At 38.3% G+C, this 27872-nt stretch overlaps 1 protein-coding gene across 1 annotated transcript; it reads right to left on the reverse strand.

Annotated features, from left to right (window-relative positions):
• LOC123989007 (formin-like protein 5) lies at positions 1 to 27869 on the reverse strand. The gene is made up of 5 exons (XM_046289733.1): positions 27845 to 27869; positions 26613 to 27770; positions 26413 to 26534; positions 26063 to 26347; positions 1 to 36 (listed from the first exon to the last, which is right to left on the reverse strand). The coding sequence occupies exons 1-5, from the start codon at positions 27867 to 27869 to the stop codon at positions 1 to 3; spliced, it is 1626 nt and encodes a 541-aa protein (XP_046145689.1).
• Positions 27870 to 27872: the final 3 nt, after the last annotated feature.

A 27872-nucleotide genomic window follows, 5' to 3' on the forward strand; every position in this document is an offset into this window, starting at 1 on the left:
TTAGGGCGAAAGGGCGACTTGCACACTCGCTATTTCCTGAAAACACAAAGAAACCTATTATCCTAAGCTCCCATCCACTACTATCATTGATAATAAATCATACGCACGTAATCCATCTGCACGCAGGTTCGCAACTCACTCTTGCCTGTTTGCGACGTGAGTACTGGATCTTGCGAGCACGCACCACGATACGATCCGTTTTACATAGGTGCGTACCATGCGCTCGTCATCGCGCATCTGTTCCGTCTGAGCTCATGGGAGATTTACCGGCATCCAGAGTCACTGCGGTAGAAAGACCATTCATAAATACAGGTGTCGACTACGCAGGCCCGATTCACGTTCGTACTACATCGGGACGAGGACACAAATCGCACAAAGCTTACATTGCAGTTTTTGTTTGTATGGCAACAAAGGCCGTCCATTTAGATCTCGTAAGCGACTATACATCAGCCGCATTCCTAGCAGCTTATACGAGATTTGTGTCCAGACGCGGAATTCCAAAATCCATGTATTCAGACAATGGAACGACCTTTCAAGGAGCAAACAAGGAACTTAGAAAAGCTCACCGAGAATCTCTACGAGATACCAATCTCCATAATAAGCTCGCCGTGGATGGTGTCGCTTGGCACTTTTTACCCCCATCAGCACCTCATTTTGGAGGGTTGTGGGAGGCAGCGGTGAAAAGTGTTAAACACCATTTACGCCGATCCATCGGTACTCATACACTCTCCTTTGAGGAATTAACCACAGTACTGTGTCGTATCGAAGCCGCATTAAATTCTCGTCCGCTCGTCGCCATGTCTGATTGCATCGATGATTATAACGCACTTACACCAGGTCATTTCTTGATTGGATCGGCCTTAACCTCAATTCCGGAACCAAGCGTACTACAATTAAAAGAAAACCGACTGTCACGTTGGCAGTTAATCCAACGAATAACGGAAACTTTTTGGAAAGCGTGGCATACCGAATACTTACATACTCTTCATCAACGTCCGAAGTGGAGAGTCGCGCAAAATCTCACAAAAATCGGTCAGCTTGTCCTCTTGCGAAATGAATGCACTCCACCAGCACAATGGGAATTAGCACGCATAATAGATTGTCACCCCCGGTACCGACGGGATAATTCGCGTCGTAACCATTAAAACAGTGAACTCAACGTACAAGCGACCCATTTCGAAATTATGTTTCTTGCCGATTGACATTAATGTCGAGTCTGACGCCCAACAAAGTTCTTGAATGAGTTCATTCAACGGGGCCCGGCGTGTTCGGTTACACCTTATCGAGAGCGTCGCAAGAGTCGCCGTGACGTCACCGCGCAAACATTAAATTATAGGGCTATGCGCAGCCCCCACCATGCGGTGGTTTCGCGGAGACACGCGTGTCGCTCAACCGTTTAACGACGATTAGAATAAATCCAGATTTCTATCGATTACCAGTGCGAGCAAATAGTCAAAGTTAATTCTTCCAACCGATTTTTATTAAAATTATTCTGTACATCTTCGTTCGGACAACGTGCCAAAGAACGGAGCACATTGTGACAAATAAAGTTACAATCATTACTTTATTAAACCCATTCCTTTATTAAAAGGATTTCGTTATTTTCACACCGCCTCGAAATCCAGTCCTTCGGATAAGGACGCATCAGCGATCCGACCATCCAATCCACCCACATAGGCAAAAAATCGAATTTTATTTACGCTCAGAAATACTTCAAAGTCGTGGCGGCGTATTGCCTCGCCTCCTGGAACCGATTAGTCGAAAATTTTAACAATCTTATTTTCACATTCTGTACGACTGATCCATCGTTAAACGCTATTAAACTAACGCTCGTGATGATATAAATGTACATTTTCGCGCTATTTAGCCAAAAAATCGAACTTTATTTGTGCTCCGGGATATTTCAATGTCCTGGCGGCGTATTGCTTCGCCTCTTAGAACCGATTAGTCGAGAATTTTAACACTCTTATTTTTACATTCTGTACGACTGATCCATCGTTAAACGCTATTAAACTAACGTCCGTGATGATACAAATGTACATTTTCGCTCCATTCAGCCAAAAAATCAAACTTTAGTTGCGCTCCGAAATATTTCAGTCCTGTCGGCGTATTGCTTCGCCTCTTAGAACCGATTAGTCGAAAATTTTAACACTCTTATTTTTACATTCTCTACTACTGATCCATCGTTAAACGCTATTAAACTAACGCCTGTGTTGATATAAATGTACATTTTCGCTCCAATTGGCCAAAAAAATGTACTTTAGTTGCGCTCCGAAATATTTCAAGGTCCTGGCGGCGTATTGCTTCGCTCCTAGAACCGATTAGTCGAAAATTTTAACAATCTTATTTTTACATTCTGTACGACTGATCCATCGTTAAACGCTATTAAACTAACGCCTGTGATGATATAAATGTACATTTTCGCTCCATTTAGCCAAAAAATCGCACTTTATTTGCGCTCCGAGATATTTCAGTCCTGTCGGCGTATTGCTTCGCCTCTTAGAACCGATTAGTCGAAAATTTTAACACTCTTATTTTTACATTCAGTACGACTGATCCATCGTTAAACGCTATTAAACTAACGCCTGTGATGATACAAATGTACATTTTCGCTGCATTAAACAAAAATTCGAATTTTATTTACGCTCCGAAATATTTCAGTCCTGGCGGCGTATTGCTTCGCTCCTAGAACCGATTAGTCGAAACTTTTAACAATCTTATTTTTACATTCTGTACGACTGATTCATCGTTAATCGCTATTAAACTAACGTCTGTGATGATATAAATGTACATCTTCGCTCCATTTAGCCAAAAAATCGCACTTTATTTGCGCTCCGAAATATTTCAGTCCTGTGGGCGTATTGCTTCGCCTCTTAGAACCGATTATTCGAAAATTTTAACAATCTTATTTTTGCATTCTGTACGACTGATCCATCGTTAAACGCTATTAAACTAACGCCTGTGATGATATAAATGTACATTTTCGCTCCAATTAGACAAAAAAATCGAATTTTATTTACGCTTCGAAATATTTCAAGGTCCTGGCCGCATATTGCTTCGCTCCTAGAACCGATTAGTCGAAAATTTTAACAATCTTATTTTTACATTCTCTACTACTGATCCATCGTTAAACGCTATTAAACTAACGCCTGTGATGATATAAATGTACATTTTCGCTCCAATTAGACAAAAAAGAGAACTTGAGTTACGCTCCGAAATATTTCAAGGTCCTGGCGGCGTATTGCTTCGCTCCTAGAACCGATTAGTCGAAAATTTTAACAAACTTATTTTTACATTCTGTACGACCGATCAATCGTTAAACGCTATTAAACTAACGCCTGTGATGATATAAATGTACATTTTCGCTCCAATTAGCCAAAAAACGAATTTTATTTACGCTCCGAAATATTTCAAAGTCGTGGCGGCGTATTGCTTCGCCTCCTAGAACCGATTAGTCGAAAATTTTAACAATCTTATTTTTACATTCTCTACTACTGATCCATCGTTAAACGCTATTAAACTAACGCCTGTGATTATATAAATGTACATTTTCGCTCCAATTAGACAAAAAATGGAACTTTAGTTGCGCTCCGGGATATTTCAATGTCCTGGCGGCGTATTGATTCGCCTCTTAGAACCGATTAGTCGAAAATTTTAACAATCTTATTTTTACATTCTGTACGACTGATCCATCGTTAAACGCTATTAAACTAACGTCCGTGATGATATAAATGTACATTTTCGCCCCATTTAGCCAAAAAATCGAACTTTATTTGCGCTCCGAAATATTTCAGTCCTGGCGGCGTATTGCTTCGCTCTTAGAACCGATTAGTCGAAAATTTTAACAATCTTATTTTTACATTCTGTACGACTGATCCATCGTTAAACGCTATTAAACTAACGTCCGTGATGATATAAGTGTACATTTTCGCTGCATTTAGCCAAAAAATCGAATTTATTTACGCTCCGAAATATTTCAAGTTCCTGGCGGCGTATTGCTTCGCCTCTTAGAACCGATTAGTCGAAAATTTTAACAATCTTATTTTTACATTCTGTACGACTGATCCATCGTTAAACGCTATTAAACTAACGTCCGTGATGATATAAATGTACATTTTCGCTCCATTTAGCCAAAAAATCGAACTTTAGTTTGCGCTCCGAAATATTTCAAGGTCCTGGCGGCGTATTGCTTCGCCTCTTAGAACCGATTAGTCGAAAATTTTAACAATCTTATTTTTACATTCTGTACGACTGATCCATCGTTAAACGCTATTAAACTAACGCCTGTGATGATATAAATGTACATTTTCGCTCCATTTAGCCAAAAAATCGAACTTTATTTGCGCTCCGAAATATTTCAACGTCCTGGCGGCGTATTGCTTCGCCTCTTAGAACCGATTAGTCGAAAATTTTAACAATCTTATTTTTACATTCTGTACGACTGATCCATCGTTAAACGCTATTAAACTAACGTCCGTGATGATATAAATGTACATTTTCGCTGCATTTAGCCAAAAAATCGAATTTTATTTACGCTCCGAAATATTCCAAAGTCGTGGCGGCGTATTGCTTCGCTCTTAGAACCGATTAGTCGAAAATTTTAACAATCTTATTTTTACATTCTCTACTACTGATCCATCGTTAAACGCTATTAAACTAACGTCTGTGATGATATAAATGTACATTTTCGCTCCATTTAGCCAAAAAATCGAACTTTATTTGCGCTCCGAGATATTTCAGTCCTGTGGGCGTATTGCTTCGCCTCTTAGAACCGATTAGTCGAAAATTTTAACACTCTTATTTTTACATTCTGTACGACTGATCCATCGTTAAACGCTATTAAACTAACGTCCGTGATGATATAAATGTACATTTTCGCTCCATTCAGCCAAAAAATCGAACTTTAGTTGCGCTCCGAAATATTTCAGTCCTGACGGCGTATTGCTTCGCATCTTAGAATCGATTAGTCGAAAATTTTAACACTCTTATTTTTACTATTATGTACGACTGATCCATCGTTAAACGCTATTAATCTAACGCCTGTGATGATATAAATGTACATTTTCGCTCCATTCAGCCAAAAAATCGAACTTTAGTTGCGCTCCGAAATATTTCAGTCCTAGCGGCGTATTGCTTCGCCTCTTAGAACCGATTAGTCGAAAATTTTAACAATCTTATTTTTACATTCTGTACGACTGATCCATCGTTAAACGCTATTAAACTAACGTCCGTGATGATATAAATGTACATTTTCGCTGCATTTAGCCAAAAAATCGAACTTTATTTGCGCTCCGAAATATTTCAGTCCTGGCGGCGTATTGCTTCGCCTCTTAGAACCGATTAGTCGAAAATTTTAACAATCTTATTTTTACATTCTGTACGACTGATCCATCGTTAAACGCTATTAAACTAACGTCCGTGATGATATAAATGTACATTTTCGCCTCATTTAGCCAAAAAATCGAACTTTATTTGCGCTCCGAAATATTTCAAGTCCTGGCGGCGTATTGCTTCGCCTCTTAGAACCGATTAGTCGAAAATTTTAACAATCTTATTTTTACATTCTGTACGACTGATCCATCGTTAAACGCTATTAAACTAACGCCTGTGATGATATAAATGTACATTTTCGCTGCATTTAGCCAAAAAATCGAATTTTATTTACGCTCCGAAATATTTCAGTCCTGGCGGCGTATTGCTTCGCTCTTAGAACCGATTAGTCGAAAATTTTAACAATCTTATTTTTACATTCTGTACGACTGATCCATCGTTAAACGCTATTAAACTAACGCCTGTGATGATATAAATGTACATTTTCGCTCCATTTAGCCAAAAAATCGAACTTTATTTGCGCTCCGAATATTTCAGTCCTGGCGGCGTATTGCTTCGCCTCTTAGAACCGATTAGTCGAAAATTTTAACAATCTTATTTTTACATTCTGTACGACTGATCCATCGTTAAACGCTATTAAACTAACGTCCGTGATGATATAAATGTACATTTTCGCTCCATTTAGCCAAAAAATCGAACTTTAGTTGCGCTCCGAAATATTTCAACGTCCTGGTGGCGTATTGCTTCGCCTCTTAGAACCGATTAGTCGAAAATTTTAACAATCTTATTTTTACATTCTGTACGACTGATCCATCGTTAAACGCTATTAAACTAACGTCCGTGATGATATAAATGTACATTTTCGCTCCATTTAGCCAAAAAATCGAACTTTATTTGCGCTCCGAAATATTTCCAGTCCTGGCGGCGTATTGCTTCGCCTCTTAGAACCGATTAGTCGAAAATTTTAACAATCTTATTTTTACATTCTGTACGACTGATCCATCGTTAAACGCTATTAAACTAACTCCTGTGATGATATAAATGTACATTTTCGCTCCATTTAGCCAAAAAATCGAACTTTATTTGCGCTCCGAAATATTTCAAATTACCAGCGGCGTATTGCTTCGCCTCTTAGAACCGATTAGTCGAAAATTTTAACAATCTTATTTTTACATTCTGTACGACTGATCCATCGTTAAACGCTATTAAACTAACGCCTGTGATGATATAAATGTACATTTTCGCTCCATTTAGCCAAAAAATCGAACTTTAGTTGCGCTCCGAAATATTTCAAAGTCCTGGCGGCGTATTGCTTCGCCTCTTAGAACCGATTAGTCGAAAATTTTAACAATCTTATTTTTACATTCTGTACGACTGATCCATCGTTAAACGCTATTAGATTAACGTCCGTGATAATATAAATGTACATTATCGCTGCATTTAGCCAAAAATCGAACTTTGGTTGCGCTCCGAAATATTTCAAAGTCCTGGCGGCGTATTGCTTCGCCTCTTAGAACCGATTAGTCGAAAATTTTAACAATCTTATTTTTACATTCTGTACGACTGATCCATCGTTAAACGCTATTAAACTAACGTCCTTTGATGATATAAATGTACATTTTCGCTCATTTAGCCAAAAAATCGAACTTTATTTGCGCTCCGAAATATTTCAAGTCCTGGCGGCGTATTGCTTCGCCTCTTAGAACCGATTAGTCGAAAATTTTAACAATCTTATTTTTACATTCTGTACGACTGATCCATCGTTAAACGCTATTAAACTAACGTCCGTGATGATATAAGTGTACATTTTCGCTTCATTTAGCCAAAAAATCGAACTTTATTTGCGCTCCGAAATATTTCAGTCCTGGCGGCGTATTGCTTCGCCTCTTAGAACCGATTAGTCGAAAATTTTAACAATCTTATTTTTACATTCTGTACGACTGATCCATCGTTAAACGCTATTAAACTAACGTCCGTGATGATATAAATGTACATTTTCGCTTCATTTAGCCAAAAAATCGAACTTTATTTGCGCTCCGAAATATTTCAGTCCTGGCGGCGTATTGCTTCGCCTCTTAGAACCGATTAGTCGAAAATTTTAACAATCTTATTTTTACATTCTGTACGACTGATCCATCGTTAAACGCTATTAAACTAACGTCCGTGATGATATAAATGTACATTTTCGACTCATTTAGCCAAAAAATCGAACTTTATTTGCGCTCCGAAATATTTCAAAGTCCTGGCGGCGTATTGCTTCGCCTCTTAGAACCGATTAGTCGAAAATTTTAACAATCTTATTTTTACATTCTGTACGACTGATCCATCGTTAAACGCTATTAAACTAACGTCCGTGATGATATAAATGTACATTTTCGCTCCATTTAGCCAAAAAATCGAACTTTAGTTGCGCTCCGAAATATTTCAGTCCTGGCGGCGTATTGCTTCGCCTCTTAGAACCGATTAGTCGAAAATTTTAACAATCTTATTTTTACATTCTGTACGACTGATCCATCGTTAAACGCTATTAAACTAACGCCTGTGATGATATAAATGTACATTTTCGCTCCATTTAGCCAAAAAATCGAACTTTATTTGCGCTCCGAAATATTTCAGTCCCAGGGGCGTATTGCTTCGCCTCTTAGAACCGATTAGTCGAAAATTTTAACAATCTTATTTTTACATTCTGTACGACTGATCCATCGTTAAACGCTATTAAACTAACGTCCGTGATGATATAAATTGTACATTTTCGCTTCATTTAGCCAAAAAATCGAACTTTATTTGCGCTCCGAAATATTTCAACGTCCTGGCGGCGTATTGCTTCGCCTCTTAGAACCGATTAGTCGAAAATTTTAACAATCTTATTTTTACATTCTGTACGACTGATCCATCGTTAAACGCTATTAAACTAACGTCCGTGATGATATAAATGTACATTTTCGCTCCATTTAGCCAAAAAATCGAACTTTAGTTGCGCTCCGAATATTTCAATGTCCTGGCGGCGTATTGCTTCGCCTCTTAGAACCGATTAGTCGAAAATTTTAACAATCTTATTTTTACATTCTGTACGACTGATCCATCGTTAAACGCTATGAAACTAACGCCTGTGATGATATAAGTGTACATTTTCGCTCCATTTAGCCAAAAAATCGAATTATATTTACGCTCCGAAATATTTCAAAGTCCTGGCGGCGTATTGCTTCGCCTCTTAGAACCGATTAGTCGAAAATTTTAACAATCTTATTTTTACATTCTGTACGACTGATCCATCGTTAAACGCTATTAAACTAACGTCCGTGATGATATAAATGTACATTTTCGCTCCATTTAGCCAAAAAATCGCACTTTAGTTGCGGCTCCGAATATTTCACAGTCGTGGCGGCGTATTGCTTCGCCTCTTAGAACCGGTTAGTCGAAAATTTTAACAATGTTATTTTTACATTCAGTACGACTGATCCATCGTTAAACGCTATTAAACTAACGTACGTGATGATATAAGTGTACATTTTCGCTCCATTTAGCCAAAAAATCGAACTTTAGTTGCGCTCCGGAATATTTCAATGTCCTGGCGGCGTATTGCTTCGCCCTCTTAGAACCGATTAGTCGAAAATTTTAACACTCTTATTTTTACATTCAGTACCACTGATCCATCGCTTAAACGCTATTAAACTAACAGTCCTGTGATGATATAAATGTACATTTTCGCTCCAATTAGACAAAAATTCGAATTTTATTTACGCTCCGAAATATTTCAAGGTCCTGGCGGCGTATTGCTTCGCTCCTAGAACCGATTAGTCGAAAATTTTAACAATCTTATTTTTACATTCTGTACGACTGATCCATCGTTAAACGCTATTAAACTAACGTCCGTGATGATATAAATGTACATTTTCGCCTCATTTAGCCAAAAAATCGAACTTTATTTGCGCTCCGAATATTTCAGTCCTGGCGGCGTATTGCTTCGCCTCTTAGAACCGATTAGTCGAAAATTTTAACAATCTTATTTTTACATTCTGTACGACTGATCCATCGTTAAACGCTATTAAACTAACGCCTGTGATGATATAATGTACATTTTCGCTCATTTAGCCAAAAAATCGAATTTTATTTAGCGCTCCGAAATATTTCAAGTCCTGGCGGCGTATTGCTTCGCCTCTTAGAACCGATTAGTCGAAAATTTTAACAATCTTATTTTTACATTCTGTACGACTGATCCATCGTTAAACGCTATTAAACTAACGCCTGCGATGATATAAATGTACATTTTCGCTCCATTTAGCCAAAAAATCGAACTTTATTTGCGCTCCGAAATATTTCAGTCCTGGCGGCGTATTGCTTCGCCTCTTAGAACCGATTAGTCGAAAATTTTAACAATCTTATTTTTACATTCTGTACGACTGATCCATCGTTAAACGCTATTAAACTAACGTCCGTGATGATATAAATGTACATTTTCGCTCCATTTAGCCAAAAAATCGAACTTTAGTTGCGCTCCGAAATATTTAAGTCCTGGCGGCGTATTGCTTCGCCTCTTAGAACCGATTAGTCGAAAATTTTAACAATCTTATTTTACATTCTGTACGACTGATCCATCGTTAAACGCTATTAAACTAACGTCCGTGATGATATAAATGTACATTTTCGCTCATTTAGCCAAAAAATCGAACTTTATTTGCGCTCCGAAATATTTCAAGTCCTGGCGGCGTATTGCTTCGCCTCTTAGAACCGATTAGTCGAAAATTTTAACAATCTTATTTTTACATTCTGTACGACTGATCCATCGTTAAACGCTATTAAACTAACGTCCGTGATGATATAAGTGTACATTTTCGCTGCATTTAGCAAAAAATCGAATTTTATTTACGCTCAGAAATATTTCAAAGTCCTGGTGGCGTATTGCTTCGCCTCTTAGAACCGATTAGTCGAAAATTTTAACACTCTTATTTTTACATTCTGTACGACTGATCCATCGTTAAACGCTATTAAACTAACGCCTGTGATGATATAAATGTACATTTTCGCTCCAATTTAGCCAAAAAAAAGAACTTTAGTTGCGCTGCGAAATATTTCAATGTCCTGGCGGCGTATTGCTTCGCCTCGTAGAACCGATTAGTCGAAAATTTTAACAATCTTATTTTTACATTCTGTACGACGGATCCATCGTTAATCGCTATTAAACTAACGTCCGTGATGATATAAATGTACATTTTCGCTCCAATTGGCCAAAAAAATGTGCTTTAGTTGCGCTCCGAAATATTTGAAAGTCCTGGCGGCCTATTGCTTCGCTCCTAGAACCGATTAGTCGAAAATTTTAACAATCTTATTTTTACATTCTGTACGACTGATCCATCGTTAAACGCTATTAAACTAACGCCTGTGATGATATAAATGTACATTTTCGCTCCATTTAGCCAAAAAATCGAACTTTATTTGCGCTCCGAAATATTTCAAGTCCTGGCGGCGTATTGCTTCGCCTCTTAGAACCGATTAGTCGAAAATTTTAACAATCTTATTTTTACATTCTGTACGACTGATCCATCGTTAAACGCTATTAAACTAACGTCCGTGATGATATAAATGTACATTTTCGCTCCATTTAGCCAAAAAATCGAACTTTATTTGCGCTCCGAAATATTTCAGTCCTGGCGGCGTATTGCTTCGCCTCTTAGAACCGATTAGTCGAAAATTTTAACAATCTTATTTTTACATTCTGTACGACTGATCCATCGTTAAACGCTATTAAACTAACGCCTGTGATGATATAAATGTACATTTTCGCTCCATTTAGCCAAAAAATCGAACTTTATTTGCGCTCCGAAATATTTCAAGGTCCTGGCGGCGTATTGCTTCGCTCCTAGAACCGATTAGTCGAAAATTTTAACAATCTTATTTTTACATTCTGTACTCCTGATCCATCGTTAAACGCTATTAAACTAACGTCCGTGATGATATAAATGTACATTTTCGCTCCATTTAGCCAAAAAATCGCACTTTATTTGCGCTCCGAGATATTTCAGTCCTGGCGGCGTATTGCTTCGCCTCTTAGAACCGATTAGTCGAAAATTTTAACAATCTTATTTTTACATTCTGTACGACCTGATCATCGTTAAACGCTATTAAACTAACGTCCGTGATGATATAATGTACATTTTCGCTCCATTTAGCCAAAAAATCGCACTTTATTTGCGCTCCGAGATATTTCAGTCCTGGCGGCGTATTGCTTCGCCTCTTAGAACCGATTAGTCGAAAATTTTAACACTCTTATTTTTACATTCAGTACGACTGATCCATCGTTAAACGCTATTAAACTAACGTCCGTGATGATATAAGTGTACATTTTCGCTCCATTAGCCAAAAAATCGAACTTTAGTTGCGCTCCGAAATATTTCAAAGTCCTGGCGGCGTATTGCTTCGCCTCTTAGAACCGATTAGTCGAAAATTTTAACAATCTTATTTTTACATTCTGTACGACTGATCCATCGTTAAACGCTATTAAACTAACGTCCGTGATGATATAAGTGTACATTTTCGCTGCATTTAGCCAAAAAATCGAATTTTATTTACGCTCCGAAATATTTCAAGTTCCTGGCGGCGTATTGCTTCGCCTCTTAGAACCGATTAGTCGAAAATTTTAACAATCTTATTTTTACATTCTGTACGACTGATCCATCGTTAAACGCTATTAAACTAACGTCCGTGATGATATAAATGTACATTTTCGCTCCATTTAGCCAAAAAATCGAACTTTATTTGCGCTCCGAAATATTTCAATGTCCTGGCGGCGTATTGCTTCGCCTCTTAGAACCGATTAGTCGAAAATTTTAACAATCTTATTTTTACATTCTGTACGACTGATCCATCGTTAAACGCTATTAAACTAACGTCCGTGATGATATAAGTGTACATTTTCGCTCCATTTAGCCAAAAAATCGAACTTTTTTGCGCTCCGAAATATTTCAGTCCTGGCGGCGTATTGCTTCGCCTCTTAGAACCGATTAGTCGAAAATTTTAACAATCTTATTTTTACATTCTGTACGACTGATCCATCGTTAAACGCTATTAAACTAACGTCCGTGATGATATAAGTGTACATTTTCGCTCCATTTAGCCAAAAAATCGAACTTTATTTGCGCTCCGAAATATTTCAAGGTCCTGGCGGCGTATTGCTTCGCCTCTTAGAACCGATTAGTCGAAAATTTTAACAATCTTATTTTTACATTCTGTACGACTGATCCATCGTTAAACGCTATTAAACTAACGTCCGTGATGATATAAATGTACATTTTCGCTCCATTTAGCCAAAAAATCGAACTTTATTTGCGCTCCGAAATATTTCAGTCCTGGCGGCGTATTGCTTCGCCTCTTAGAACCGATTAGTCGAAAATTTTAACAATCTTATTTTTACATTCTGTACGACTGATCCATCGTTAAACGCTATTAAACTAACGTCCGTGATGATATAAATGTACATTTTCGCTCCATTTAGCCAAAAAATCGAACTTTAGTTGCGCTCCGAAATATTTTAACGTCCTGGCGGCGTATTGCTTCGCCTCTTAGAACCGATTAGTCGAAAATTTTAACAATCTTATTTTTACATTCTGTACGACTGATCCATCGTTAAACGCTATTAAACTAACGTCCGTGATGATATAAATGTACATTTTCGCTCCATTTAGCCAAAAAATCGAACTTTATTTGCGCTCCGAAATATTTCAGTCCTGGCGGCGTATTGCTTCGCCTCTTAGAACCGATTAGTCGAAAATTTTAACAATCTTATTTTTACATTCTGTACGACTGATCCATCGTTAAACGCTATTAAACTAACATCCGTGATGATATAAGTGTACATTTTCGCTGCATTTAGCCATAAATCGAATTTTATTTACGCTCCGAAATATTTCAAGTCGTGGCGGCGTATTGCTTCGCCTCTTAGAACCGATAGTCGAAAATTTTAACACTCTTATTTTTACATTCAGTACCGACTGATCCATCGCTTAAACGCTATTAAACTAACACCTGTGATGATATAAATGTACATTTTCGCTGCATTAACCAAAAATTCGAATTTATTTACGCTCCGAAATATTTCAGTCCAGGCGGCGTATTGCTTCGCTTTTAGAACCGATTAGTCGAAAATTTTAACACTCTTATTTTTACATTCAGTACGACTGATCCATCGTTAAACGCTATTAAACTAACGCCTGTGATGATATAAATGTACATTTTCGCTCCATTCAGCTAAAAAATCGAACTTTAGTTGCGCTCCGAAATATTTCAAGGTCCTGGCGGCGTATTGCTTCGCTCTTAGAACCGATTAGTCGAAAATTTTAACAATCTTATTTTCACATTCTGTACGCCTGATCCATCGTTAAACGCTATTAAACTAACGCCTGTGATGATATAAATGTACATTTTCGCTCCATTTAGCCAAAAAATCGAACTTTATTTGCGCTCCGAATATTTCAGTCCTGGCGGCGTATTGCTTCGCCTCTTAGAACCGATTAGTCGAAAATTTTAACAATCTTATTTTTACATTCTGTACGACTGATCCATCGTTAAACGCTATTAAACTAACGCCTGTGATGATATAAATGTACATTTTCGCTTCATTTAGCCAAAAATCGAACTTTATTTGCGCTCCGAAATATTTCAGTCCTGGCGGCGTATTGCTTCGCCTCTTAGAACCGATTAGTCGAAACTTTTAACAATCTTATTTTTACATTCTGTACGACTGATCCATCGTTAAACGCTATTAAACTAACGCCTGTGATGATATAAATGTACATTTTCGCTCCATTTAGCCAAAAAATCGAACTTTATTTGCGCTCCGAAATATTTCAAAGTCCTGGCGGCGTATTGCTTCGCCTCTTAGAACCGATTAGTCGAAAATTTTAACAATCTTATTTTTACATTCTGTACGACTGATCCATCGTTAAACGCTATTAAACTAACGTCCGTGATGATATAATGTACATTTTCGCTCCATTTAGCCAAAAAATCGAACTTTATTTGCGCTCCGAAATATTTCAAAGTCCTGGCGGCGTATTGCTTCGCCTCTTAGAACCGATTAGTCGAAAATTTTAACAATCTTATTTTTACATTCTGTACGACTGATCCATCGTTAAACGCTATTAAACTAACGTCCGTGATGATATAAGTGTACATTTTCGCTTCATTTAGCCAAAAAATCGAACTTTATTTGCGCTCCGAAATATTTCAGTCCTGGCGGCGTATTGCTTCGCCTCTTAGAACCGATTAGTCGAAAATTTTAACAATCTTATTTTTACATTCTGTACGACTGATCCATCGTTAAACGCTATTAAACTAACGTCCGTGATGATATAATGTACATTTTCGCTCCATTTAGCCAAAAAATCGAACTTTATTTGCGCTCCGAAATATTTCAGTCCTGGCGGCGTATTGCTTCGCCTCTTAGAACCGATTAGTCGAAAATTTTAACAATCTTATTTTACATTCTGTACGACTGATCCATCGTTAAACGCTATTAAACTAACGTCCGTGATGATATAAATGTACATTTTCGCTTCATTTAGCCAAAAAATCGAACTTTATTTGCGCTCCGAAATATTTCAGTCTGGCGGCGTATTGCTTCGCCTCTTAGAACCGATTAGTCGAAAATTTTAACAATCTTATTTTTACATTCTGTACGACTGATCCATCGTTAAACGCTATTAAACTAACGTCCGTGATGATATAAATGTACATTTTCGCTCCATTTAGCCAAAAAATCGAACTTTAGTTGCGCTCCGAAATATTTCAAAGTCCTGGCGGCGTATTGCTTCACCTCGTAGAACCGATTACTCGAAAATTTTAACAATGTTATTTTTACATTCAGTACGACTGATCCATCGTTAAACGCTTTTAAACTAACGCCTGTGATGATATAAATATACGTTTTCGGTCCATTTAGCCAAAAAATCGAACTTTAGTTGCGCTCCGGGATATTTCAATGTCCTGGCGGCGTATTGCTTCGCCTCTTATAACCGATTAGTCGAAAATTTTAACACTCTTATTTTTACATTCAGTACGACTGATCCATCGCTAAACGCTATTAAACTAACACCTGTGATGATATAAATGTACATTTTCGCTCCAATTAGACAAAAAATCGAATTTTATTTACGCTCCGAAATATTTCAAGGTCCTGGCGGCGTATTGCTTCGCTCCTAGAACCGATTAGTCGAAAATTTTAACAATCTTATTTTTACATTCTGTACGACTGATCCATCGTTAAACGCTATTAAACTAACGCCTGTGATGATATAAATGTCCATTTTCGCTCCATTTAGCCAAAAAATCGAACTTTATTTGCGCTCCGAAATATTTCAGTCCTGGCGGCGTATTGCTTCGCCTCTTAGAACCGATTAGTCGAAAATTTTAACAATCTTATTTTTACATTCTGTACGACTGATCCATCGTTAAACGCTATTAAACTAACGTCCGTGATGATATAAATGTACATTTTCGCTCCATTTAGCCAAAAAATCGAACTTTATTTGCGCTCCGAAATATTTCAAGTCCTGGCGGCGTATTGCTTCGCCTCTTAGAACCGATTAGTCGAAAATTTTAACAATCTTATTTTTACATTCTGTACGACTGATCCATCGTTAAACGCTATTAAACTAACGTCCGTGATGATATAAGTGTACATTTTCGCTGCATTTAGCCAAAAAATCGAATTTTATTTACGCTCCGAAATATTTCAGTCCTGGCGGCGTATTGCTTCGCCTCTTAGAACCGATTAGTCGAAAATTTTAACAATCTTATTTTTACATTCTGTACGACTGATCCATCGTTAAACGCTATTAAACTAACGTCCGTGATGATATAAATGTACATTTTCGCCTCATTTAGCCAAAAAATCGAACTTTAGTTGCGCTCCGAAATATTTCTACGTCCTGGTGGCGTATTGCTTCGCCTCTTAGAACCGATTCGTCGAAAATTTTAACAATCTTATTTTTACATTCTGTACGACTGATCCATCGTTAAACGCTATTAAACTAACGTCCGTGATGATATAAATGTACATTTTCGCTCCATTTAGCCAAAAAATCGAACTTTATTTGCGCTCCGAAATATTTCAAGGTCCTGGCGGCGTATTGCTTCGCCTCTTAGAACCGATTAGTCGAAAATTTTAACAATCTTATTTTTACATTCTGTACGACTGATCCATCGTTAAACGCTATTAAACTAACGTCCGTGATGATATAAATGTACATTTTCGCTCATTTAGCCAAAAAATCGAACTTTATTTGCGCTCCGAATATTTCAAGTCCTGTCGGCGTATTGCTTCGCCTATTAGAACCGATTAGTCGAAAATTTGAACAATCTTATTTTTACATTCTGTACGACTGATCCATCGTTAAACGCTATTAAACTAACGCCTGTGATGATAGAAATGTACATTTTCGCTCCATTCAGCCAAAAAATCGAACTTTAGTTGCGCTCCGAAATATTTCAGTCCTGTCGGCGTATTGCTTCGCCTCTTAGAACCGATTAGTCGAAAATTTTAACACTCTTATTTTTACATTCTGTACGACTCATCCATCGATAAACGCTATTACAATACCGCCTGTGAAGATATAAATTTATATTTTCGCTCCATTTAGCCTAAAAATCGAACTTTCGTTGCGCTCCGAAATATTTCAAGGTCCTGGCCGCATATTGCTTGGCATCTAGAACCGATTAGTCGAAAATTTTACCAATCTTATTTTTGCATTCTCTACTACTGATCCATCGTTAAACGCTATTAAACTAACGCCTGTGATGATATAAATGTACATTTTTGCTCCATTTAGCCAAAAAATCGAACTTTATTTGCGCTCCGAAATATTTCAAGTCCTGGCGGCGTATTGCTTCGCCTCTTAGAACCGATTAGTCGAAACTTTTAACAATCTTATTTTTACATTCTGTACGACTGATCCATCGTTAAACGCTATTAAACTAACGCCTGTGATGATATAAATGTACATTTTCGCTCCATTTAGCCAAAAAATCGAACTTTATTTGCGCTCCGAAATATTTCAACTTCGTGGCGGCGTATTGCTTCGCCTCTTAGAACCGATTAGTCGAAATTTTAACAATCTTATTTTTACATTCTGTACGACTGATCCATCGTTAAACGCTATTAAACTAACGTCCGTGATGATATAAATGTACATTTTCGCTCCATTCAGCCAAAAAATCGAACTTTATTTGCGCTCCGAAATATTTCAGTCGTAGGCGGCCCATTGCTTCGCCTCTTAGAACCGATTAGTCGAAAATTTTAACAACCTTATTTTTACATTCTGTACGACTGATCCATCGTTAAACGCTATTAAGCTAACGTCCGTGATGATATAAATTGTACATTTTCGCATCATTTAGCCAAAAAATCGAACTTTTATTTACGCTCCGAAATATTTCAAGTCCTGGCGGCGTATTGCTTCGCCTCTTAGAACCGATTAGTCGAAAATTTTAACAATCTTATTTTTACATTCTGTACGACTGATCCATCGTTAAACGCTATTAAACTAACGTCCGTGATGATATAAATGTACATTTTCGCTCCATTTAGCCAAAAATCGAACTTTAGTTGCGCTCCGAATATTTCAAAGTCCTGGCGGCGTATTGCTTCGCCTCTTAGAACCGATTAGTCGAAAATTTTAACAATCTTATTTTTACATTCTGTACGACTGATCCATCGTTAAACGCTATTAAACTAACGTCCGTGATGATATAAATGTACATTTTCGCTCATTTAGCCAAAAAATCGAACTTTATTTGCGCTCCGAAATATTTCAAGTCCTGGCGGCGTATTGCTTCGCCTCTTAGAACCGATTAGTCGAAAATTTTAACAATCTTATTTTTACATTCTGTACGACTGATCCATCGTTAAACGCTATTAAACTAACGTCCGTGATGATATAAATGTACATTTTCGCTCATTTAGCCAAAAAATCGAACTTTATTTGCGCTCCGAAATATTTCAAGTCCTGGCGGCGTATTGCTTCGCCTCTTAGAACCGATTAGTCGAAAATTTTAACAATCTTATTTTACATTCTGTACGACTGATCCATCGTTAAACGCTATTAAACTAACGTCCGTGATGATATAAATGTACATTTTCGCTTCATTTAGCCAAAAAATCGAACTTTATTTGCGCTCCGAAATATTTCAGTCCTGGCGGCGTATTGCTTCGCCTCTTAGAACCGATTAGTCGAAAATTTTAACAATCTTATTTTTACATTCTGTACGACTGATCCATCGTTAAACGCTATTAAACTAACGTCCGTGATGATATAAGTGTACATTTTCGCTGCATTTAGCCAAAAAATCGAATTTTATTTACGCTCCGAAATATTTCAACGTCGTGGCGGCGTATTGCTTCGCCTCTTAGAACCGATTAGTCGAAAATTTTAACAATCTTATTTTTACATTCTGTACGACTGATCCATGGTTAAACGCTATTAAACAAAGGCCAGTGATGATATAAATGTACATTTTCGCTCCATTCAGCCAAAAAGTCGAACTTTAGTTGCGCTCCGAAATATTTCAAGGTCCTGGCGGCGTATTGCTTCGCTCTTAGAACCGATTAGTCGAAAATTTTAACAATCTTATTTTTACATTCTGTACGACTGATCCATCGTTAAACGCTATTAAACTAACGTCCGTGATGATATAAGTGTACATTTTCGCTGCATTTAGCCAAAAATCGAATTTTATTTACGCTCCGAAATATTTCAAAGTCCTGGCGGCGTATTGCTTCGCCTCTTAGAACCGATTAGTCGAAAATTTTAACAATCTTATTTTTACATTCTGTACGACTGATCCATCGTTAAACGCTATTAAACTAACGTCCGTGATGATATAAATGTACATTTTCGCTCCATTTAGCCAAAAAATCGAACTTTATTTGCGCTCCGAAATATTTCAGTCCTGGCGGCGTATTGCTTCGCCTCTTAGAACCGATTAGTCGAAAATTTTAACAATCTTATTTTTACATTCTGTACGACTGATCCATCGTTAAACGCTATTAAACTAACGCCTGTGATGATATAAATGTACATTTTCGCTCCAATTAGCCAAAAATCGAACTTTATTTGCGCTCCGAAATATTTCAGTCCTGGCGGCGTATTGCTTCGCCTCTTAGAACCGATTAGTCGAAAATTTTAACAATCTTATTTTTACATTCTGTACGACTGATCCATCGTTAAACGCTATTAAACTAACGTCCGTGATGATATAAATGTACATTTTCGCTCATTTAGCCAAAAAATCGAACTTTAGTTGCGCTCCGAAATATTTCAAGTCCTGGCGGCGTATTGCTTCGCCTCTTAGAACCGATTAGTCGAAAATTTTAACAATCTTATTTTACATTCTGTACGACTGATCCATCGTTAAACGCTATTAAACTAACGTCCGTGATGATATAAATGTACATTTTCGCTCCATTTAGCCAAAAATCGAACTTTATTTGCGCTCCGAAATATTTCAGTCCTGGCGGCGTATTGCTTCGCCTCTTAGAACCGATTAGTCGAAAATTTTAACAATCTTATTTTTACATTCTGTACGACTGATCCATCGTTAAACGCTATTAAACTAACGTCCTGTGATGATATAAATGTACATTTTCGCTCCATTTAGCCAAAAAATCGAACTTTATTTGCGCTCCGAAATATTTCAAGTCCTGGCGGCGTATTGCTTCGCCTCTTAGAACCGATTAGTCGAAAATTTTAACAATCTTATTTTACATTCTGTACGACTGATCCATCGTTAAACGCTATTAAACTAACGCCTGTGATGATATAAATGTACATTTTCGCTCCATTTAGCCAAAAAATCGAACTTTATTTGCGCTCCGAAATATTTCAACGTCCTGGCGGCGTATTGCTTCGCCTCTTAGAACCGATTAGTCGAAAATTTTAACAATCTTATTTTTACATTCTGTACGACTGATCCATCGTTAAACGCTATTAAACTAACGTCCGTGATGATATAAATGTACATTTTCGCTCCATTTAGCCAAAAAATCGAACTTTAGTTGCGCTCCGAAATATTTCAAGTCCTGGCGGCGTATTGCTTCGCCTCTTAGAACCGATTAGTCGAAAATTTTAACAATCTTATTTTTACATTCTGTACGACTGATCCATCGTTAAACGCTATTAAACTAACGCCTGTGATGATATAAATGTACATTTTCGCTCCATTTAGCCAAAAAATCGAACTTTAGTTGCGCTCCGAAATATTTCAACGTCCTGGCGGCGTATTGCTTCGCCTCTTAGAACCGATTAGTCGAAAATTTTAACAATCTTATTTTTACATTCTGTACTACTGATCCATCGTTAAACGCTATTAAACTAACGTCCGTGATGATATAAATGTACATTTTCGCTCCATTTAGCCAAAAAATCGAACTTTATTTGCGCTCCGAAATATTTCAAAGTCCTGGCGGCGTATTGCTTCGCCTCTTAGAACCGATTAGTCGAAAATTTTAACAATCTTATTTTTACATTCTGTACGACTGATCCATCGTTAAACGCTATTAAACTAACGTCCTGTGATGATATAAATGTACATTTTCGCTCCATTTAGCCAAAAAATCGAACTTTATTTGCGCTCCGAAATATTTCAAGTCCTGGCGGCGTATTGCTTCGCCTCTTAGAACCGATTAGTCGAAAATTTTAACAATCTTATTTTTACATTCTGTACGACTGATCCATCGTTAAACGCTATTAAACTAACGTCCGTGATGATATAAATGTACATTTTCGCTCCATTTAGCCAAAAAATCGAACTTTATTTGCGCTCCGAAATATTTCAAGGTCCTGGCGGCGTATTGCTTCGCTCTTAGAACCGATTAGTCGAAAATTTTAACAATCTTATTTTTACATTCTGTACGACTGATCCATCGTTAAACGCTATTAAACTAACGTCCGTGATGATATAAGTGTACATTTTCGCTGCATTTAGCCAAAAAATCGAACTTTATTTGCGCTCCGAAATATTTCAACGTCCTGGCGGCGTATTGCTTCGCCTCTTAGAACCGATTAGTCGAAAATTTTAACAATCTTATTTTTACATTCTGTACGACTGATCCATCGTTAAACGCTATTAAACTAACGTCCGTGATGATATAAATGTACATTTTCGCCTCATTTAGCCAAAAAATCGAACTTTATTTGCGCTCCGAAATATTTCAAGGTCCTGGCGGCGTATTGCTTCGCTCTTAGAACCGATTAGTCGAAAATTTTAACAATCTTATTTTTACATTCTGTACGACTGATCCATCGTTAAACGCTATTAAACTAACGTCCGTGATGATATAAGTGTACATTTTCGCTCCATTTAGCCAAAAAATCGAACTTTAGTAGCCCTCCGAAATATTTCAAGTTCCTGGCGGCGTATTGCTTCGCTCTTAGAACCGATTAGTCGAAAATTTTAACAATCTTATTTTTACATTCTGTACGACTGATCCATCGTTAAACGCTATTAAACTAACGTCCGTGATGATATAAGTGTACATTTTCGCTGCATTTAGCCAAAAAATCGAATTTTATTTGCGCTCCGAAATATTTCAAGGTCCTGGCGGCGTATTGCTTCGCTCTTAGAACCGATTAGTCGAAAATTTTAACAATCTTATTTTTACATTCTGTACGACTGATCCATCGTTAAACGCTATTAAACTAACGCCTGTGATGATATAAGTGTACATTTTCGCTCCATTTAGCCAAAAAATCGAACTTTATTTGCGCTCCGAAATATTTCAAGGTCCTGGCGGCGTATTGCTTCGCTCTTAGAACCGATTAGTCGAAAATTTTAACAATCTTATTTTTACATTCTGTACGACTGATCCATCGTTAAACGCTATTAAACTGACAATGTGGTGATATAAATGTACATTTTCGCTCCATTTAGCCAAAAAATCGAACTTTAGTTGCGCTCCGAAATATTTCAAGGTCCTGGCGGCGTATTGCTTCGCCTCTTAGAACCGATTAGTCGAAAATTTTAACAATCTTATTTTTACATTCTGTACGACTGATCCATCGTTAAACGCTATTAAACTAACGCCTGTGATGATATAATGTACATTTTCGCTCCATTTAGCCAAAAAATCGAACTTTATTTGCGCTCCGAAATATTTCAAGGTCCTGGCGGCGTATTGCTTCGCCTCTTAGAACCGATTAGTCGAAAATTTTAACAATCTTATTTTTACATTCTGTACGACTGATCCATCGTTAAACGCTATTAAACTAACGTCCGTGATGATATAAGTGTACATTTTCGCTGCATTTAGCCAAAAAATCGAATTTTATTTACGCTCCGAAATATTTCAAGTTCCTGGCGGCGTATTGCTTCTCCTCTTAGAACCGATTAGTCGAAAATTTTAACAATCTTATTTTTACATTCTGTACGACTGATCCATCGTTAAACGCTATTAAACTAACGTCCGTGATGATATAAGTGTACATTTTCGCTGCATTTAGCCAAAAAATCGAATTTTATTTACGCTCCGAAATATTTCAAGTTCCTGGCGGCGTATTGCTTCGCCTCTTAGAACCGATTAGTCGAAAATTTTAACAATCTTATTTTTACATTCTGTACGACTGATCCATCGTTAAACGCTATTAAACTAACGTCCGTGATGATATAAGTGTACATTTTCGCTCCATTTAGCCAAAAAATCGAATTTTATTTAGCCCTCCGAAATATATCAAGTTCCTGGCGGCGTATTGCTTCGCTCTTAGAACCGATTAGTCGAAAATTTTAACAATCTTATTTTTACATTCTGTACGACTGATCCATCGTTAAACGCTATTAAACTAACGCCTGTGATGATATAAATGTACATTTTCGCTCCATTTAGCCAAAAAATCGAACTTTATTTGCGCTCCGAAATATTTCAAGTCCTGGCGGCGTATTGCTTCGCCTCTTAGAACCGATTAGTCGAAAATTTTAACAATCTTATTTTACATTCTGTACGACTGATCCATCGTTAAACGCTATTAAACTAACGTCCGTGATGATATAAATGTACATTTTCGCTTCATTTAGCCAAAAAATCGAACTTTATTTGCGCTCCGAAATATTTCAATCCTGGCGGCGTATTGCTTCGCCTCTTAGAACCGATTAGTCGAAAATTTTAACAATCTTATTTTTACATTCTGTACGACTGATCCATCGTTAAACGCTATTAAACTAACGTCCTGTGATGATATAAATGTACATTTTCGCTCCATTTAGCCAAAAAATCGGACTTCATTTGCGCTCCGAAATATTTCAAGTCCTGGCGGCGTATTGCTTCGCCTCTTAGAACCGATTAGTCGAAAATTTTAACAATCTTATTTTTACATTCTGTACGACTGATCCATCGTTAAACGCTATTAAACTAACGTCCGTGATGAAATAATGTACATTTTCGCTTCATTTAGCCAAAAAATCGTACTTCATTTGCGCTCCGAAGTATTTATTCCTGGCGGCGTATTGCTTCACCTCTTAGAACCGATTAGTCGAAAATTTTAACAATCTTATTTTCACATTCTGTACGACTGATCCATCGTTAAACGCTATTAAACTAACGTCCGTGATGATATAAGTGTACATTTTCGCTGCATTTAGCCAAAAAATCGAACTTTATTTGCGCTCCGAAATATTTCAAGTCCTGGCGGCGTATTGCTTCGCCTCTTAGAACCGATTAGTCGAAAATTTTAACAATCTTATTTTTACATTCTGTACGACTGATCCATCGTTAAACGCTATTAAACTAACGTCCGTGATGATATAAATGTACATTTTCGCTCATTTAGCCAAAAAATCGAACTTTATTTGCGCTCCGAAATATTTCAAGTCCTGGCGGCGTATTGCTTCGCCTCTTAGAACCGATTAGTCGAAAATTTTAACAATCTTATTTTTACATTCTGTACGACTGATCCATCGTTAAACGCTATTAAACTAACGTCCGTGATGATATAAGTGTACATTTTCGCTCCATTTAGCCAAAAAATCGAACTTTATTTGCGCTCCGAAATATTTCAGTCCTGGCGGCGTATTGCTTCGCCTCTTAGAACCGATTAGTCGAAAATTTTAACAATCTTATTTTTACATTCTGTACGACTGATCCATCGTTAAACGCTATTAAACTAACGTCCGTGATGATATAAGTGTACATTTTCGCTGCATTTAGCCAAAAAATCGAACTTTAGTTGCGCTCCGAAATATTTCAGTCCTGGCGGCGTATTGCTTCGCCTCTTAGAACCGATTAGTCGAAAATTTTAACAATCTTATTTTTACATTCTGTACGACTGATCCATCGTTAAACGCTATTAAACTAACGTCCGTGATGATATAAATGTACATTTTCGCTCCATTTAGCCAAAAAATCGAACTTTATTTGCGCTCCGAAATATTTCATTCCTGGCGGCGTATTGCTTCGCCTCTTAGAACCGATTAGTCGAAAATTTTAACAATCTTATTTTTACATTCTGTACGACTGATCCATCGTTAAACGCTATTAAACTAACGTCCGTGATGATATAAATGTACATTTTCGCTTCATTTAGCCAAAAAATCGAACTTTATTTGCGCTCCGAAATATTTCAAGTCCTGGCGGCGTATTGCTTCGCCTCTTAGAACCGATTAGTCGAAAATTTTAACAATCTTATTTTTACATTCTGTACGACTGATCCATCGTTAATCGCTATTAAACTAACGTCCGTGATGATATAAATGTACATTTTCGCTTCATTTAGCCAAAAAATCGAACTTTATTTGCGCTCCGAAATATTTCAAGGTCCTGGCGGCGTATTGCTTCGCCTCTTAGAACCGATTAGTCGAAAATTTTAACAATCTTATTTTTACATTCTGTACGACTGATCCATCGTTAAACGCTATTAAACTAACGTCCGTGATGATATAAATGTACATTTTCGCTGCATTTAGCCAAAAAATCGAACTTGAGTTACGCTCCGAAATATTTCCAAGTCCTGGCGGCGTATTGCTTCGACTCTTAGAACCGATTAGTCGAATATTTTAACAATCTTATTTTTACATTCTGTACGACTGATCCATCGTTAAACGCTATTAAACTAACGTCCTGTGATGATATAAAGTGTACATTTTCGCTCCATTTAGCCAAAAAATCGAACTTTAGTTGCGCTCCGAAATATTTCAAGGTCCTGGCGGCGTATTGCTTCGCTCTTAGAACCGATTAGTCGAAAATTTTAACAATCTTATTTTTACATTCTGTACGACTGATCCATCGTTAAACGCTATTAAACTAACGTCCGTGATGATATAAATGTACATTTTCACTCCATTTAGCCAAAAAATCGAACTTTAGTTGCGCTCCGAAATATTTCAAAGTCCTGGCGGTGTATTGCTTCGCCTCTTAGAACTGATGACTCAAAAATTTTAACAATCATATTTTCACATTCTGTACGACCGATCCATCGTTCAACGTTATTAAACTAACGCCCGTGATGATATAAATGTACATTTTCGCTGCATAAAACAAAACTTCGAACTTTAATTATGCTCGGAAATATTTCAGTCCTGGCGGCGTATTGCTTCGCCTCCTAGAACCGATTAGTCGAGAATTTTAACACTCTTATTTTTACATTCTCTAGTACTGATCCATCGTTAAGCGCTATTAAACTAACGTCCGTGATGATATAAGTGTATCGTCTCGTGATTATAATAAAAATTATAACGTATAATTTTATACACTCACAATTTCGTATATTTGTTGCAGCGCTTCCAAGCTAACTACACTCGTGTCTAGATTATAAACTGCGTTCTCCACCTCGCAAAAGTCCACGTGCAAACTCTTCTCTAGTATCCCCACGGTTGTAGATCGCTTCGAGTCGAGGATTTTCGCTGGTTGCACTTTAGACGGTTTCGAAGCGACGTCCACCTTTTTTACTGGTTTTCTGTCGGTCACTTGGCGGGAGAACAGACCGGTGAACTCTTTCATGTCCAGATTTGTCTCTTCCTCTAGTTCCGCCCATAGTGGACCCTGCTGATAATCAAGTTCAACCATCATCCGCGTACTTTAGCAAGAAATTAACGTCTTGAAATTACCTGAGCGGCAGAATCCACAGCGTCGATGGAGCCACGTTCCGTGGGCACCACTGGTACCAGGATCCTCGTCCAATAGAGCGGTTTCATAGGTACCTCGGGACATAGAGGTTCTTTTCTCATACCTGAATCGAAAAATTATGCAATCTGATCATCGCGAAATCTTCGAAGCAATACAAGCGATACGCTGTTCTGTTACTCACACGCTCTGCTTGCAGGGTTCCAACCTCCAACCGGAGGTATAGGTAAAGGACAAGGTCCTGTCGGTACGGTTCCTGCCGGAGGCGGAGGCGGAGGTGGTGCTCCAGGTATTCCAATGAGAGGAGGAGGCGGTGGTGCAGCAGGTATGCTTCCAGGTGGCGGAGGTGTTGGTGGAGGTACTCCGCCGAAAGGTGTCCGAGGTGGTGGCGGAGGAGGCGGAGCGGATGATCCTCCGGATATCGTTCCTATCGACGGTGGCGGAGGTGGAGGAGGCGGTGGTGGAATCGGTGGACCGCTGTGCAGTCCGAAGGAAGACTGCGACGACAGTTGCGACGGAGGTGCTGGAGGAGGAGGCGGTGGCGGCGGTGGTACCGAACTGAATACCGGTATCTGAGGTTGCGGCGGAGGCGGAGGAGGTGGTATGGATGCTATTAATTTACCGATGGATGGTGTAGGGGATGGCGGTGGCGGCGGCGGTGGCGGAGGTGCAGGGGTTTCTCTGTGCACTTCTCCAGTCATTGGTTGCAAAGGTGGCGGTGGTGGAGGTGGAGGAGGCGGAGGCGGTGGTATCGTTGGCAGCGAAGTGGTAGTTCGTTGCGAAGGAATAGACTGCGCGGACGTTGAACAGGCGGGCAATGGCGGCGGTGGTGGTATCGAAAACGAAGGAGACAGAGAAGAAGTTGAATTATTGAGCGAACGGTGGTCTAAGAAAGGAGACGGCGGAGGTGGTGGTGGTGGTGGCGGTGGTGGAGGTGTGCTTGAGAATGTGCTGGAGGATGAAATTTGCGCCGGTGGTGATAAAACTGGGGGTGAGGATGACGATGATAGTCGTGCGGTTCGAGCCTGTGGCACCTCGCTCTCCGAACTCTTCGCGTCTTGCGAACTACTTCCGGTCGACGTCGAAGAACCCGCGGCTATGGGTTGTTCTTGAGGAGCTTCATTGTGAACCACCGGACTGCCCAAAGGCGAAGTAGCCGCCTTGGAATAATTTAACTTCGAAAACTTCACGAAACTTCCTTCCGGATACTCGGCCGTTGGAGAGGTCTGCGTAGATTTACCTTGCGTCGTTTTCTCCGCATACTTGGCGAGTTCCCGAAGACGTTCTAGCTCGCGTTTCAACGTTTCCTTCTCCGAATCCCATCGATCTTTGGCAGAGACACCTTACGAGTTTAGGGTGACGGATATGGACGGCGTGTCTCTGCGTTCTGTTCGATCTTCCTGAAACGAAATAAACCATGTAAAAACGTAAAAAACTTCATAGA

The sequence above is a fragment of the Osmia bicornis genome, unplaced genomic scaffold (genome assembly GCF_907164935.1).
Source record: "Osmia bicornis bicornis unplaced genomic scaffold, iOsmBic2.1, whole genome shotgun sequence".
Classification (NCBI taxonomy): domain Eukaryota; kingdom Metazoa; phylum Arthropoda; class Insecta; order Hymenoptera; family Megachilidae; genus Osmia; species Osmia bicornis.

What these genes read in the sequence shown, in the direction of transcription:
- LOC123989007 (XM_046289733.1), bottom strand. Translation starts at nt 27,869, where the DNA reads ATGAAGTTTTTTACGTTTTTACATG. An exon ending in GAACCCTGCAAGCAGAGCGT is followed by an intron (nt 26,535 to 26,612) that starts GTGAGTAACAGA and finishes TTTTCGATTCAG; the next exon opens with GTATGAGAAAAGAACCTCTA. An exon ending in CTGTGGATTCTGCCGCTCAG is followed by an intron (nt 26,348 to 26,412) that starts GTAATTTCAAGA and finishes GATTATCAGCAG; the next exon opens with GGTCCACTATGGGCGGAACT.